The sequence below is a fragment of the Myxine glutinosa genome, chromosome 6, assembly GCF_964187855.1.
Source record: "Myxine glutinosa chromosome 6, kmMyxGlut1.1, whole genome shotgun sequence".
Taxonomy (NCBI): Eukaryota; Metazoa; Chordata; class Myxini; order Myxiniformes; family Myxinidae; genus Myxine; species Myxine glutinosa.
In genome coordinates this window covers 138,316,853-138,333,755 of record NC_136266.1, presented here as the reverse complement: position 1 = coordinate 138,333,755, position 16,903 = coordinate 138,316,853, and the positions used below count along the sequence as shown (strand labels likewise).

Here is a 16,903-nt window from a genome sequence, read left to right as displayed (position 1 = left end):
CAAGGTGCACCTTGAGCTATCGACTGCCTGCCCTCCCCTGCCATCAATCCCCGTGTGAGTCAGTCTTGTCCCGTTTGTCTGTGGTCTGTCGGGAATAAGATAAGACTGTGTCTAAGTGCCCGTCTTGCTGTGCTTTACCTCTTGCCGTGTAATCTAACCGTTCTGCATAACCAATATTATATCCTCCTCCGGAGGTCTTGAGAACTGTACCCTTTGTGTCGTTGCCTTAATCCCAGCCGTTGTGTCCTTTCCTTCATTGATTTAGCATAGCGCGATTTGGCCAACGTTCGAGTGTAATCGGGTAAACTGTGCGAACACGGCGGCCATTCCGCTCGGCCCAGCATAACATCTTAATAAGTCGTGTCCGTAACAATATGTCTTATTATAATAGAGCAAACGTATATGGTTCGCTATGTATGTATGTATGTTTATGTGCGACTACGTCTTCTTCTTCTTCAAAAAAAATTACCACCCTCTTAATTAACCCTCTTAATTGCATTAAGACTGCTGAGACACCTCATACCTTTGAGACCCTTTAATTCCCCCAAGACCCTTCAGACCACCAAGACCCCTGAAGACCCCAAAGACCCAAAATAACCTTCAAGGCCCTGAGGCTTAAAAAGACCCTGAATACCCGAAGACCCAAAACACCTGAAGACACAAAACACCTGAAGACCCAAAACACCCGAAGACCCAAAACACCCGAAGACCCAAAACACCCGAAGACCCTGAATACCCAAAACCCTGAATACCCGAAGACCCTGAATACCCGAAGACCCAAAACACCTCAAATACCCAAAACACCCCGAAGACCCAAAACACCCCGAAGACCCAAAACACCTCGAAGACTCAAAACACCCCAAAGACCAAAAAGACACAAAGACCCTTAAAGACCAAGAAGAACCAAAAGAACCTTAAGCCCCTGAAGACCCCGCAGACCCAAAAGACACCAAAGACCCTTAAGACCCGAAAGCCTCTGAAGACACCAAAGACCCTGAAGACCCAAAACACCTCAAAGACCCAAAATACCCTGAAGACCTAAATGGCCCTGAAGACCCAAAACACCATGAAGCCAAAAAGACACCGAAATAGTCAAAGATGCTTACCTCTCTGAAACGACGGGTGGTGGGGCGCGTGGAGCGCGCCGAGTCACACGAGTATATATAATACGCTGATTGGTACATATTGTTACAGACGTGGCTTGGATGTTATTTACCGAGCGGTTTTATGGTATGACCACGTCTGCACAAGTTACCCGATTGTGCCCGAACGTTGACTAGTCGCGCGATGCTGGCTCAATAAGAAAAAGAAGACACCCGGCTGGATTACAATAACACAATACGACACCAAGGGTTCAGTTCTCAAGACCTCCGGAGGAGATTATATTCGTACGGAAAGGTCAGATTACAGGGGCTAGAGTTATAATCACAGAAAGACAGGCACTTAGACACACTCTTATATTAACCCCGGACAGACGACAGACAAACGGGACAAGGCTGACTCACACGGGGGTTGATGAAAAGGACAGCGGGTATCGATGGCTCAAGGTGCACTCTTGGCTCAAAGCAGGGTCCAGTACGGTCCGGTCCGGTCCAAAGATGCGGGGAGGTCTCGTCGCGCTGGGGGTGGCGGTGGCTTCTCTCTCCAAGCTGAGGCGCATCTGACGTCACATCCGGCGCGGGGCCGCGTATATCCGGCGGGGAGTGACACGCCCTCGGCTCGTTAGCTCCGCCTCGTGGAATCGGCACGTTGCTTCTCATTGGGTGCGTGCGGGGGGTTTACCAGGCTCCGCCCTTGACGAGGAGCTGACAAGGAGCCCCTTCGTGGTAACCCCGTGGAGCGCATGGTCTATGGCGCTAATCGAGCCGGTGTGAGGACGCATCCTCCCCCGCTCCGCCGCCATCTCCTCTGTTGTTGTTGTAATTGTTGGGGAAGAAGATGGAAGGAGGTATGGGAAAGGTCCTAAACTCACTACTGATGCCATATAATCACATTCTGGTGCAACGAAGAGTCATAATTAATGGAGACGAGGCCTTAACTGACATAGATTAAGAATAACTAGGAAGATGTCCGAAAGTTGTCTACGTGTGGTGCGGTGGACCTGGGCACGACATTTAATGGGGGAATAAGGGGAAGGTCGGCTCTACTGATTGTTATTTACATGCAATGGGACTAGGGAATGGGGGATTGGGGAAAGTTGGGGAGTATTGGAGAAAATAGGGGAATATTTACAAGCGGATATGGAGGCCAAATTCCATATTCGCAACATTGCACCCTTCTCTACCCTCGGGGCGTCCCGACCCGATAAATTTTTACCTACTTTAGTGTGGCACGCAATGTAGTTCCCTCTACTATTAACTCTACCCTGAGTGCGACAGTTTTACAGATATTCACAAATGAGTAAATATGTCCCCCTGCGACGTTGCACCCTTCTCCTCACAGAAACACACCCACAGGATAACCGAATCCGGAAAGAATTCTCAAACTAAACATACAGCCGGTAGGGAGCATTATTTACAAGATTACGCTGATATCTACACTACGATCCAGGACCTGTTTTTGGAGGAACACATGCAGATGTTATGCATAGAGAGAGCGCGCTTGCCAACATCGATACACCAACCCACGAGTGCTCTGTGGCCGACGGCCTTTAATAACGTGCAGAGCACCCTTTCCCAGCATCAAAAGCACCACCCCACCACCAATCGGTGCAGTCACCATTGTTCATTGGAATAAAAATAAATTCGACAACCCCTAACCCTGCAGGTGTCTCTTGCTCTTCTTGTGGTGCACTTGGTGGTGTTAACTATTAGTGGTTCACCTGTATGGCATAGGTGCCACGTTGATCCATAGGTCCATCCCCGGGTGGTGCTTGGCCGCAAACGAACTGCGGTCCATTGTGGGTGGCCACAAACATTGCGGTCCATATGGTGTATCGATCCCGGCAGCAAACAGCGAAAGTGCAGGCCCACAACTGTGCAGCCAGCACCTCTCTCTCCTCTCTCTCTACCCCAAAGCCAGATCCTCGGAGGTGGGAGACAAAAGAAGAAACAAGTGAGTAAGGTGGTAAGGGCGCAAAAGTGCACGCAATATAAGGTAATGCACACTGGGGGCACATGGGAACCAGGTGAGACAGGTACGTTCCTATCGTACGCCCCCCCCCCCCCACCAGGTAACCTACATGGCCCCTCCCTTACCCCTTACTGTATCCACACAACACAACACTACCCATAAACATCTACTTTACAAATCAACAAACATCCCTACTGTCTTCCCCGTTCCTCCCATAAACCAAATTCGTCTTCTCTCCCTCCTAACCAATCAAATTTGCCATTTTCAACTCTCATCAAAATTTGCCATTTTCAACTCAACATCAAAATTTGCCATTACCAATTCATCATCAGTCCCTCCTAGGGAGGGAGAGATGGAATCACCCCAATGTCTCATCCACGTCGTGATGCGTCTCACAAATCCTCACAGCAATTCTCATTTCTGCAACACAACCAAAGAAAACACAGGTGTGGAGTCATCATCATCACCACAGGTAAGTGGCTGCGTATGGTGCGACAGGTTCATCAATCCTAACTATTTCCTAAATGACTTTAACAACTTTACACTACCCGGGGTCTTTCTCCGGCCAAACCATTGGCCCTCTTACACTATGGGTTCTAAAAACCAATTCCCATTGGCCAAACTGTGGTGCTCTTCAATTTGGGGTCTCACTCCCCCGATTCATCTCCCGGTGCCCTCGTACAATTTCTGGGCTGCGACGTGTACCTCTCCCAGTGGGTCTACCCACCTGCACACCTCCACCACTGTAGTTGCCTCCGAGCTTACCTGCTCCTTACCCTAACCTATCTACCTGGGGAAGGCCCTCTGGCGCTCTCCCCACTCCGTGCCCTCTCTGGCACTGGGCTACCCGGGTCCATCCTCCGGATCCTCGGGCCCCATCCACAACTCTACCGGCTCCCAGAGCCCACCTGCGGCCTCACCTGGCCGACATCCTCACAGTGGTGGAGTGCCCAACCAACTACACACACTAACAGGCTACACGCCCCGCCATTTCCACAACACTAATGCACCCATTCACAACACCATTCTGCAACCGCACCACAGATGCCAATATCCAACCACAATTTACCTGTACCCTCTACCTAACACTTACACTACCCGCCCCGGGTATCCGTGATGGGGGTCCACTCTTCCCCCATTCACACCTTCGCACCATGCACACCACTCCGTACCACTTACTCCAACTCTCTCCACACACCTGTACTTGCACACCTGTGCTCTCACACCTGGTGCCACCTGCACCCTTCTCTCCCCAAGCGCATTCGCGCTGATCCACACACTCACTACTCATACACTGCTCCACACACCTGTCCAGTTGCACACCTGTGCAATCACACCTGTTCAATTCTCACACACACGGCATCATCTCAGCTAACTACTCCCTTCTGAAACTTGCGCTTCCCAGTCGTCCCTTTAAACTATTGCGCTCCCTCGTCATTATCATCCATACTAATCTACCTGCGTCCCCACTACAGGTATCAGTCACTAACTAATCTTAACGTTACCTAATGTCATCTTCTAGATCCCTACACACAATATCCTAACCCACCCGGGCTAGTTTTCACTGCCATATACCCCATAAACTATTGCTCCTTTGCCCCACCCATGGGAAGGGTGGTGGGTTTGCCATCCCACCACATCGGGGGTCTCTCACTACCAATTTTGCACATCAAATTTCAATAAATCAAAAATTTGCCAATCACTGCCCATCATCTGCCAATCACTACTGCCAATCCCTTGCCAATCATCAAATTTTGTTTTTTTTCTCTAATTTTGGGTCCAATACACTAACCTCATCACCCAGTCTACTCACTACTGCCTCTCGGTGCGCCAATTCCTGTCCAAAGCCTGGCTTCGTAAAGCCAAGCAATGGATGCTGGTTGTTTTGTGCCGGCGGCTGGATGCGTCCGGCACTCGGGGCAGGGACGGAGGCTTACCCGTGCCGAGATCCCACGCATCACCTCGGCGTGGAGCCATCCAATGTCCCGATCTCGACCTGCCGGCACGTCTCACCAAAAAGTGGTCGCCATGACGACCCTTTCTATCGGGCTGCCAGCTCCGCCTAGTGGAGCACGGATGCGGCCGTTCAAAGCGAGGCCCAGCACGCACCGAGGGCCCGATTCGGCTATAAGTCGTTCTAAACTCTATCCCGTCTAACGTCGATGCTTCACCTGGACGCTTACACCCCGCAGCCCGTTCCTTGCTCACACATCCAGCCGTTTCCATGCTCCTCGTGCCGTTCCTTACACACCCAGGCACACCCATTCCACTCACAGCCTTGGTCACACACCTGACCACCGAACACTTTGGCACACATTCGTTGCTCGCACACCTCACCAATACACCGCTTCGCACCCCCTCCTCGGTCACCTCCTCTGTGACAATCACAGGTGTGCCCTCATTCGCACACCCAACCACGTGCCTCACCACCAACTGTTGCCCTTACACACACAGTCGAACTGCGCCAGGTACGCGCGTAGATCACTCTTGCCGTCATACGGCGCGAGTGGGACCTTGTGGGACCACCTCGTATGTGAGTCGTTGCCCGCCTGCCGGGCCCCTTGCGGGGTCAGCGCGGGGCCGAACCGGCCGGGCCCCCACAGTACACTACCCCCAAGGGGCTCTCGTGCCTCCCCGGTCCCTCCAACAACTACCCCTGTTGGTGTCGATGCATGGGTCACACCTCCGCAACCCGCTACCCATTCCATACCACCACCACCACAACCTTGCTCACCCACACCTCGCACCTCTCGTTCCATACCCTCCGGACCAGCCATACACCTCACTCTTGGCCTCTCACGAACATCCGGGTCTATCTCGACCCCCAAGCTTATTAAATCACCTGGCGCATCATACGCACGACCATATTGGTCACCACTTACACCGGGTCCTCTTTCTCTTCGCTTCTCCTCCATCACCTGCGAATCCCTCATCCGGTTAATGAGCACATCATCACGATCCGAACACAGACTCTGGACCAATTCTTTTACCTCCTCTTTTATCTCTTTCTTATCCTCTCTCCGTCGCTTTTTAATTTCGCTCACCCCTTCTTCCACTTCTTCTAATTTTTGCTTCATCTCCTTCATCTCTTCGTGCGCCCCTTTAAGTTCTTCCTCTAACTCCACTTTATTTTTTTCTATGTGCTCCCGCACCTCCCGCTCTTTAACCTCCATTACCTCTACCACCTTGTCCATTTTCCTCGTCAGGTCCTCATGTACCGTCTGACACTCTTTTTTAATTACCCCTACGTCCTTTTTCATCTCCTTCTGTGTCGATTTTAAACCCTCTATTACCGCTGTGTTCTTCTTTACCTGGTCCCCCAACTCCTTTTGTCCCACTGTCAGTTGTTCTACTCCCAGCGTCAACTCCTCTATACCACCTTGCAATTTTACAGTCCCCTTTCTCACCTCTTTCTCCATGCGCTCCTTACAGTGCCTCACCTCCTCGCGCACTCCTCCGACCTCCTCACTCACTCCTCTTCTGATCTCTTCTCCCATCACTTGCATCTCCTGCCCAGATGCCACCCTCATCTGCTCCATTTCCTCCCTGTGAGCATCCAGTTTGGTTTCTACCCCTATTCTGACCCCCTCTATCTGCTGCTCCATTTGTTTAACTTCCCTTTCCGCTTGGTCCCTCATGTCCCTCAATTTGCCTTCCATACTGTTTTCTAACCCCTCTAACCCATCTTTCACTCCCTCTATCTGATTCTCCTGGGCAGCCATTCTATTTTCTACCCCCATTAACCCATTTTTCACTTCTTTTATCCCGTTGTCTAACCCCTCAAAATTATTGTCTAACTTCCCAAATTTCTTGTCTAACTCCTCAAAATTATTGTCTAACCCCTCACTGGTACCCCTCGCTTCGTCCCTCATTACCCCCATTTGGCCCTCCAATCGCTCACCCTGAGCATCCATCCGGTTCCCCATTACCCCCATTTGGTCCTCCAATCGCTCACCCTGAGCATCCATCCGGTTCCCCAACCGCTCACCCAATCGCTCAATTTGGCTCCCCATACTCATCTGTACAGCTGCCTGTAACTGCGCAATGAGGGCCTGCATGTCAATCGGCTGCATGTTAAAGCTCGCTGATACAGCCGGCTCGGCTACCGCACGCTCGTGCGAGGCGCCTTTTTGCGCGCCCGCTACTTCGTGCGTGACGGCGCTATTTTGCGAACCTGCCGCCCTCACTGCTTCGCTCTCCTCTTGTCCCTCAATTTGGTCCTGGATCGACCCTACCTCACTCTCCTTTACCGGACCCCAGCTGTCTTGACCCGCCATAGCGCGACTTTCAAAATTCGGTTTTTTATTTTATTTTCGTAAAACAAATTCAAATTTCGCCGTTATAATTTCGCGCGGGAAACGCGCTCCGAATCGATTCTACTTGTTACCAATTTGGGCCTAATAAATTTAGTCCCGGGTTCGAATTCCACTCCTCGACACCAATTGTTACAGACGTGGCTTGGATGTTATTTACCGAGCGGTTTTATGGTATGACCACGTCTGCACAAGTTACCCGATTGTGCCCGAACGTTGACTAGTCGCGCGATGCTGGCTCAATAAGAAAAAGAAGACACCCGGCTGGATTACAATAACACAATACGACACCAAGGGTTCAGTTCTCAAGACCTCCGGAGGAGATTATATTCGTACGGAAAGGTCAGATTACAGGGGCTAGAGTTATAATCACAGAAAGACAGGCACTTAGACACACTCTTATATTAACCCCGGACAGACGACAGACAAACGGGACAAGGCTGACTCACACGGGGGTTGATGAAAAGGACAGCGGGTATCGATGGCTCAAGGTGCACTCTTGGCTCAAAGCAGGGTCCAGTACGGTCCGGTCCGGTCCAAAGATGCGGGGAGGTCTCGTCGCGCTGGGGGTGGCGGTGGCTTCTCTCTCCAAGCTGAGGCGCATCTGACGTCACATCCGGCGCGGGGCCGCGTATATCCGGCGGGGAGTGACACGCCCTCGGCTCGTTAGCTCCGCCTCGTGGAATCGGCACGTTGCTTCTCATTGGGTGCGTGCGGGGGGTTTACCAGGCTCCGCCCTTGACGAGGAGCTGACAAGGAGCCCCTTCGTGGTAACCCCGTGGAGCGCATGGTCTATGGCGCTAATCGAGCCGGTGTGAGGACGCATCCTCCCCCGCTCCGCCGCCATCTCCTCTGTTGTTGTTGTAATTGTTGGGGAAGAAGATGGAAGGAGGTATGGGAAAGGTCCTAAACTCACTACTGATGCCATATAATCACATTCTGGTGCAACGAAGAGTCATAATTAATGGAGACGAGGCCTTAACTGACATAGATTAAGAATAACTAGGAAGATGTCCGAAAGTTGTCTACGTGTGGTGCGGTGGACCTGGGCACGACATTTAATGGGGGAATAAGGGGAAGGTCGGCTCTACTGATTGTTATTTACATGCAATGGGACTAGGGAATGGGGGATTGGGGAAAGTTGGGGAGTATTGGAGAAAATAGGGGAATATTTACAAGCGGATATGGAGGCCAAATTCCATATTCGCAACAATATGTTTGTGTGTAACATTTCTTCTGCTCATTAAGGGCATAATTCGGCCACCATGTTGGTCTTATGTGAAGGCAAAATTTATTCGGAGCAGTCATATTCACAATTGCCATTACCTCCCTATAACGTTTCCGTTCAGCGTAAAACGACCAATAGGGCTGCTAAAATGATGATCAAATATCGAAAGGTTGGAACAGATCGCGTCATGGGCCTTTGTAATGGTATAGACCTCATGCTTCAAACCTCTGGTATAAAGCACAACTAGAATCTATCTGAGTTATATAAACACCACCATCGATGGATTATATATGCACATAGGCAGTGAACATGTTTTTGCTTCCAACGCGAGGCAGGTTATTTTTTTGTTTTTGGAGTGATCAAGGCAGCCGTCTGTTTCCAACTATTTTCTCTTTAAAGACTCAACCAGGGATCACACCAGAAAAGCTATGTCATAATTATAAGGGTCTGAGTAATTCGGGGAATCCCACGACATTGTGAAAAAAACCTCTGTTATTATTTGCTTTTTAAGGATGTCTCAAAGGAAGTTTCCCAGGTAGGCACCACTGTGCTTTGATGGAACGTCTGAGCTGGGCATGAGACATGCTGGGACTCTGCGCTGGGCGTGGGGCGAACACACACACACACACACACACACACACACACACACACACACACACACACACACACACACACACACACACACACACACACACACACACACACACACACACACACACACACGGCTAATGCCATCTGCCCCACCCTAAAACACAGAAACACTCCTCAGAGAGAAAACAAAGATTCAGAAAAAGCTGCTTAAAGTTAATCCACACTTCTGAGAAAATTGCAATTGTTTCATTCAGACAAAAAAAAAATTGAACCTGGGCAGTGTATAGGCAACAAGCTGCTGCCACAATCACTCCCAAAATATTTTTGATTTTGGTGTAAAGAAATATATAACCTCCCATTTTATATTTCAACAAGTGCAAGAAAAATGGCTTCCTTTTTTTCTTTTTCATATTGTGGCTTTTTTTTTTAATCACAGGCTTCTGCTCGTATTTCAAAAACCCATCCATGAAGTATACAGCACAAATATAACAAGAAAAAGAGCGATCGGAGATTTCAAACCCTCGCCAGGATGTATTTTCAGTGGTTTTTAAGGCTTTTGTGTTAAAACAAATATGGCGGCCGAACCACGCGACCGATGACGTCATCATTTTTTTTTCTCCACCAATTTATGCCGACATGGCGCTCAAGAAATTTCATCTTCATCGGATGAAGTTTTGTACTTGTCGAATTATGACATCATAATGGAGGCACCTATGACATCATCATTAACATATTTTATTCCACATGGAGAGTTCTTTACAATGAGCCATGTCTCAATTTTTTCTATTCAGTACTTTCAGAGATATAGAGGTGCAAAGTTTTTTGGTTTTTCCAAGATGGCGGCCGAACCACGTGACTGATGGCGTTATCATTAAAAAGAATTCTCCAATATATGCCGACATGGCGCTCAAGAAATTGCATCTTGATTGGATGAAGTTTTGTACTTGTCGAATTATCGAATTATGACGTCATAATGGAGGCCTTGGGCCGAGAGAGTTAAAAATTGGGCACAGTCTATTACAGGGCAAGACAAACGTGTGTAAAGTATGGTGATGCTATGTGCAACGATGTAGACGTAGTACTGCACACAGACAGACAAACAGACAAACCAACCAACCAACATACTACAGACAAACAGACAAACAGACAAACAAACGGACTCAAATGCAATACCCTCTCCTCTGGCGAGGGTAACAAGAGGAAAAAGACATAAAATGTCATGGCTCCCCTGGTTTTAGTAATCTTGTTGTGCAGAGTTCCAGGCCGTCAGTCAGCCATCTTTGGTCAGTTTACAAAACCAAAACTTCTGCATATGTACACTCTTTGTGTATTGTATTTGTGCCAAGTTTGAACAAAATCGGTGTATGCATGTCGAGAAATGATTGGGGATACGTTTAAGTAACAAAATCAAAAACAAAAGTAACCGCCAGTCGGCCATTTTGGATCTGATCTCGGAAAAATAAAAGCGTGCATCTGTTCCCATCACCCATACAATCATGTAACCCATCATTCATTGTCTGTGTGCCAGGTTTGAACAAGATTGGTAAATGCATGTCCGAGAAATGGTCGAGGACCTGTTCAACATCGGTTTTATACAATTAAAATGGCTGTTTGTCGGCCATCTTTGATTGCATCATGAAACAAAATGACATGCACATCTATACCATCATGTGTTGTCTTTCTTCGAGGTATGAACAAAATCAGTCCGTACATCTCCGAGATATGTTTGTGGCACACGCACGGACAGATGGATAGACGGGACCCAATCCATAAGCCCCCTTTTCGGACTAAGTTCAACGGGGGCCAATTAGCAGACCTGCCGAACCTGAAACACTGTCGATTGCAGGTCTCTGTTTAACTCTGCATTTGAGTTGTTAGTTGGCCACCAATGACATCATAACCCACAATAATTGCTTTCAAGAAGCCTCACATTATAAAGCAAGGGGTCAAGATTACATTTCATGATCAGGTACAAATTTTTATTTTTTTTAAATAGGAAGTTGTTCAAATACTGCATATGAATGACATACAGGCCTCATTGCCACAATGCCTCTTTGTAAGCCTTTGTGGGCCAAGATCAAACTGACATTTTAAAATCCTACATCAAGTCACAATGGAAAAAGGATCTCAGGATCAAACAATGCACAAACCAATGGAGGTATTACGAGAACCGCCCGTGCCAACAGTGGCCCGAAGGTATTACACGCGAGCATACATCTTCGCCTCACTAAGGTTCTCATTTCAGATGGGTACAGCGGCAAGAGTCCCAGATTGTAGCCAAGACAGATTACACGTCCACGTTGTGGAGGGCAGAAGGAAAGGCGAGTTGAACTATAACACAATAACAGAAGGCTTGTGATGACCAGACAAGTTAAAGAGAGAAGATACTCAACCAATTTAACAATTTCCCGTCTTTGCATTCTTCCACCAGATCCACACCATGCCAATGCTACATCCTAAACCAGGTAGCACACCAATGTTGACCCAACGTTGGCAAAGCTTGGAATGGTCACAAGAGGATTTCCATCTTTGGTCCAGAGTGGATAAAAACCACGTCTATTTACCAACGTTAGTCCAACGTTGGTCCAATGGCAACCACATGGTATAAAAGTGACAGAACAAGCGCCAACGTTGGGCAAATGGACAAAATTACAGTAGGCGAATGGTAGTGCTGACGTTGGGCCAATACCTGTGTGGTAGCTGGGAAAGGGCCTGAAGTACAAGGTCTAAACTCCAAGAACCTTAAATGGTTGATATGAAGAATTTGAACCTTGCTGGGTTAAAAACACTTTTTTTAATGCCAAAGAGCCATCATCGTCCCTGGTGTTGGGCTAGCGGCTAGGGTGCCAGCCTAGGATCCAAGGATCCTGGGTTCGAATCCCGGTCGATTGCTGAATTAACACCAGGGGGGTTGACTCAGCCTGTCATCCTTCCGAGGTTGGCTAATTGAGTACCAGTTCACTGGTAATTCCCTGCTTGTAGTAAAAGGCGACAAACAGGGTTGGCGGCAGGAAGGGCATCCGGCCGTAAAACATTGCTTCAAAAAGGGGACCAAAAAACAACAACAACCACGGTCCCCGAAAAGGCCAACCCCCGCTTTGCGGGGAAAAATGGCCTCTAAACGGTGGTTTAAAGAGCCATCATCTGACCAGACTCGGTGAAGTCAAGGTTGGAGCATCCACTGTGAGTTTGGGACGTCGGTGGTTCAAACCCCAGCCGAGTCACACCAAAGACGTTTAAAATGGTACGTGCTGCTTCCTTGCTTCGCGTTCAGCATTCAAAAGTTTCAAAAGAGCACAGACAAACAAACATAGGTTGACATCCATGGGGAGAAGGGAATTCCTCCTTTGGTGCACATATTCCAGCAATTACTACGGCCCGAGCTCCAATAAACTGAAAATGGGACTCCTGCCCGAAGGGTGGGAGTGTCGACTATACTTACATAAAACTTCAAAGGAGCGCAAGAATGACAGGGAAACATCAACAACATCACTCTCCATGGCACTCAATAATTCCAGACATGCCCTGGGCACTTGGAATGCATGAAAAGTCGCACAACTGAATTCCTATCCATAACCATGCAAGTTTATTCAAGTTGTGGGAAGCAAAGCAAAAGTTGAAAGAACTCAACTTCTCAACAAAGGCTCGTTAAGAGGCATTGCGGCAATGAGACCTGGGTGTTCTTCAAATGGTCTGGATACTTCCTATGTTTACAACTAGTGCGGGTACCTGGCGTTGCCCGGTGATTTCATTTTCAAAAAGAAAAAAAAAAAATCCTATTTTTTGGCGGGTCTTAAAACACTTCCATACATCCACTAAGGAATGAAGTCAGGGATCATTACCACCACCACCAAAGGTGGATGGGGGTTGTGTTTTCACCCCTGTCTGTCTGTCCCTTTGTCTGTCTGTCTGTGTGTGTGTATGTCTGTCCGTTTGTGAACAAAATATCTCAAAAAGTTGTTGACAGATACGGACTAAATTTGGCAGAGAGGTAGTGAATGTGACAAGGACGAAACGATTAGATTTTGGTGAAGATTCGGATCCGGATACTAGAATTTTCAAGTGATTCTTCACCTTCGGGAGATAGGGCCAAAAACGATACATAGCGGGATAGCTCAAAATGTTGTGGACGGATTTGGACGAAACTTGGTGGACCGGTTGGGTGTCTGACATGGAAGAATCGAATCAATTTTGTTGAAGATCCGGATCCAGCTAGTGTAATTTTTTAAGGGGTTAAATCAAGTTAAAAGTGAGGGGTAGATCAGGGTATGAAAGACCGGACCTATGGTGATTCCTGTGATTGATTTTGATTAAATGTGATTCTGTATTGTCATTTTCTGGTCTACTCTGGGATACAAAACGTAAACTGTTCACCTGGTGGAGGTATGCTCTCTTCCGAGTGCCGTTCTGGTTAAATATTCCTTTTCACAAAACTAGAAAGGCTGTCAGTGTCACTATAGAGAGATGTTTTTTTTTTTTTATCCAAATAATTTTTTCAAAAAACTTAACCTCAAAAACTCTTTTTGCCGAAAACACTCCCCGACCCTCATTCATGAACCTCTGAAAGTTTGACGAAGATCAGTTTGCCATCGCTGACAAATACGGCGACACAGACACAGGCACACACACCTCTTATACTTTAAAAAAAAAAACACCTTTAGAGGCCATTTTTCCCCGCAAGCGGGGGTTGGCCTTTTTCGGGGACCGTGGTTGTTGTTGTTTTTTGGTCCCCTTTTTGAAGCAATGTTTTACGGCCGGATGCCCTTCCTGCCGCCAACCCTGTTTGTCGCCTTTTTACGACACACAGGGAATTACCAGTGAACTGGTACTCAATTAGCCGACCTCGGAAGGATGACAGGCTGAGTCAACCCCCCTGGCGTTAATTCAGCGATCGACCAGGATTCGAACCCAGGATCCTAGGATCCGAAGCTGGCACCCTAGCCGCTAGCCCAACACCAGTGATAATTATACTTATAGTATAGAATATAGATAATTACAGTGCAAGGTCATCCAATGTACAACTGACGTTTCCAAAGATCGAGAATGAAAAATCCTCCAAAGCAATCAATACCGGTAATTGTGTGATGACGTCATTTGTGGTCAACGTGAACGCAGAGTCCAATATTATTATTAACCTGAGATTAACTGAGTGTTTCAATCTCGAGGACTTGAGCAACGTTCGAACAATCCATCAACTTCTCGGGTCCAAACAGAACAAATCATTCGTCTGACTGGTGACGTCATGTTGAGGTTGAGCCACATGCGTCATTATTTGGGTTTTATTAATATTTATTTATGCTTATTTGATTTTGGGGGGTTATTAATATTAATCTAGATTATAATAACTGTATAATATTAATATAGTTCCACCAGCTGTTATTGTTAATGAATCAACATCAACATCGATCAAGACGTCATGAGACAACAGGTAACGACCACAGGTGGACATCGCGCCGCCTTGCGCCCATTCGCTTGTATTGTAAACATTTAGACCTTCAACTTCGGCCTCCACCACCAGAAAGGTACACCTACCGGTATCCTGCCGGAACTGGCACATGGCCTGCAGGTCCACGATGTATGCGACGAGGGCGGGCTCGGCCTGGCCCAGCACGACGGCCGCCCGAGACCCGTGTGGTCCGGCCAGGGCGGCCTCGATGTGCCGGCTCACCCGGGCCCCGTACGGACGCCATCGGCGCTGTTCGCTCAGCCATTCCCACACGGCCACTAACATGGTGTCAACAACGGGGACGCCGGGTGCACGGTCCACCGTCTTGGGCCCGGGAGTCGATGGACCCGGACCTACAGTACCCAGAGCTATAGACCGAGACGGACTGGAAACCTGCGCGGCCCCCTGCGCTGAATCAGGGCCTAGAGAGGGCGCAGCATCTGGTGCTGAAGCCAGAATCGAGTCTGGAGTCGCGGCCCTGCTCGCTGTCATGCTACCGCCTTCAGGTTCAATGGCATCCTCGCATGCAGGGTTATTCTCCACAGCATCTGCAGACTCGTCGAGCGAGGTTTCCGCGCCGTCAACGGGATAAACCGGGATAAACGGCGAATCCTGGGCCAGAGCTTCGCAGCTCACAGCCGCCATCGCCCTCTTCAGCCAACTACACTAATCGGGGTTGCTAACCTCGACGTCCAAAGACGCAAATCGTACGTGATGACGTCACCCTTTCGCATCGATTCGTTGACTAATGTTTCACGATGATTCCAAAAAAATGACAATAGATTAGCTGTAGTTTCTACATTTCGTTTATAAATGACCATTTAATTACCATTACTATTAGTTTCATTACTAGCCTTTAAAAAAAAAATTTTTTCAATAGTAAGCACTCTGTACATTTATACATCGCCTTAGACATAAGACGCCAAACTTTTGATATTTCGGAAAGAACGAAGATAATAATATTAATAATTAAAGATCTTACTATAATTCACCAAATGTCCGTCCGTCTGTCTGTCCGTCTGTCCGTTCGAAGGTACCGCAAAAACGACTGAACCGATCGCAACGATATTTTGGGTGGTTAATCCTGGGATCCCCTGGAGTAAAATACTAAATAGGCTATATTGTTTTTCCAATTTCAGCTTTAGTCTCCAGCATTCTCAGGCTTGGACTCCGGCATAACATTCGCATTCGCATAACGTTCATTGCGACGATGTTTTCATTGTGACGATGTTGTTTTCCCGGGTGCCGCACAAACGGCTGCACCGATCGCTGCACAGCTGCACCGATTGGACTCGGTGACCTCGGACAAAGACCTTTTTATAAAGACACGGGTTGAATCCCTGATTGAGAGAATTCCAACCCCCTCCCCGCCATCACGGCCATCTCTCCAAATCACAATCCCACGAGATATGCGGAAAGGATGACCCAAAACCAATATAAACATCATTAAACATCATTCGTATATCAACATCATTAAAAGTAAATAATGACCTCGGCCAAAGTTCAAACGACGTTTAATCTCCACATGAGAGAATTCCACATAGCTATTTTGGCGGTGTATACGCTAACAGATCGCGATCACGATTTGAAACACGATGGAATAATATTTACCGATATGAACAGTGATGTGGCTTTTATTGAAATTCTAAAAATACTGTTTAGATTTTGATGATTTATGTGTGATATGATTTAACGGATGTTTATATGAATCGTTTAAAATAAAATAAAAAGCCTTCAATTTCTGATATTTTGCCTTTTCATTTGGGCCTCCCAATTGAAGCCCCGCCCTTAGGGCGGGTACCGTTGCTAGTACCGTAATATCAATATGAAAATACGCATTGCGTAGAGCGAGAGCTTCGTCGACAATGGTCAGTCGATCGAGTACGCAGCCCTCGCAACATCTGTAGGCCTAGGCCTAGCTAGGCAAGGTTGTTTGATCTTGTGCTTAGAATTATAAATGAAGTCGGTGTAGCTGGCGGAAAACTGAAGTCGGTGTAGATGGTGGAAAAAAGAAGTTGGTGTAGCTGGCGTAAATGATGAGCGGTTTCGAATTCAAAATCCGTTCTGTACAGTACTGTATTGTAATTTATTGATTTTAATCACCAGGTGAAAATAATTTATCGGTCGCGCCAGACCAAAGCAAGATCACGTGAGCAAGATGGCGGATCATGGAAGGGACAAGATGGCGGATCATGGAAGGGACATTTGAAATGACAACATGAAATTTTGTTCCCAAGGGAATGGGAAATGACA

The 16,903-nt window shown here is 47.7% G+C and overlaps 1 protein-coding gene across 1 annotated transcript in view; it reads right to left on the bottom strand.

Moving 5' to 3' along the window:
• Positions 1-15,372, bottom strand: part of LOC137430351 (E3 ubiquitin-protein ligase DTX4) — a 115,952-nt gene extending 100,580 nt beyond the window's left edge. Inside the window, exon 1 of the mRNA XM_068121155.2 lies at positions 14,737-15,372. Within this exon, the coding sequence (XP_067977256.1) occupies positions 14,737-15,295 (559 nt within the window). The 5' untranslated portion in view covers positions 15,296-15,372. The remainder of the gene's footprint in view (positions 1-14,736) is intronic.
• Positions 15,373-16,903: the final 1,531 nt, after the last annotated feature.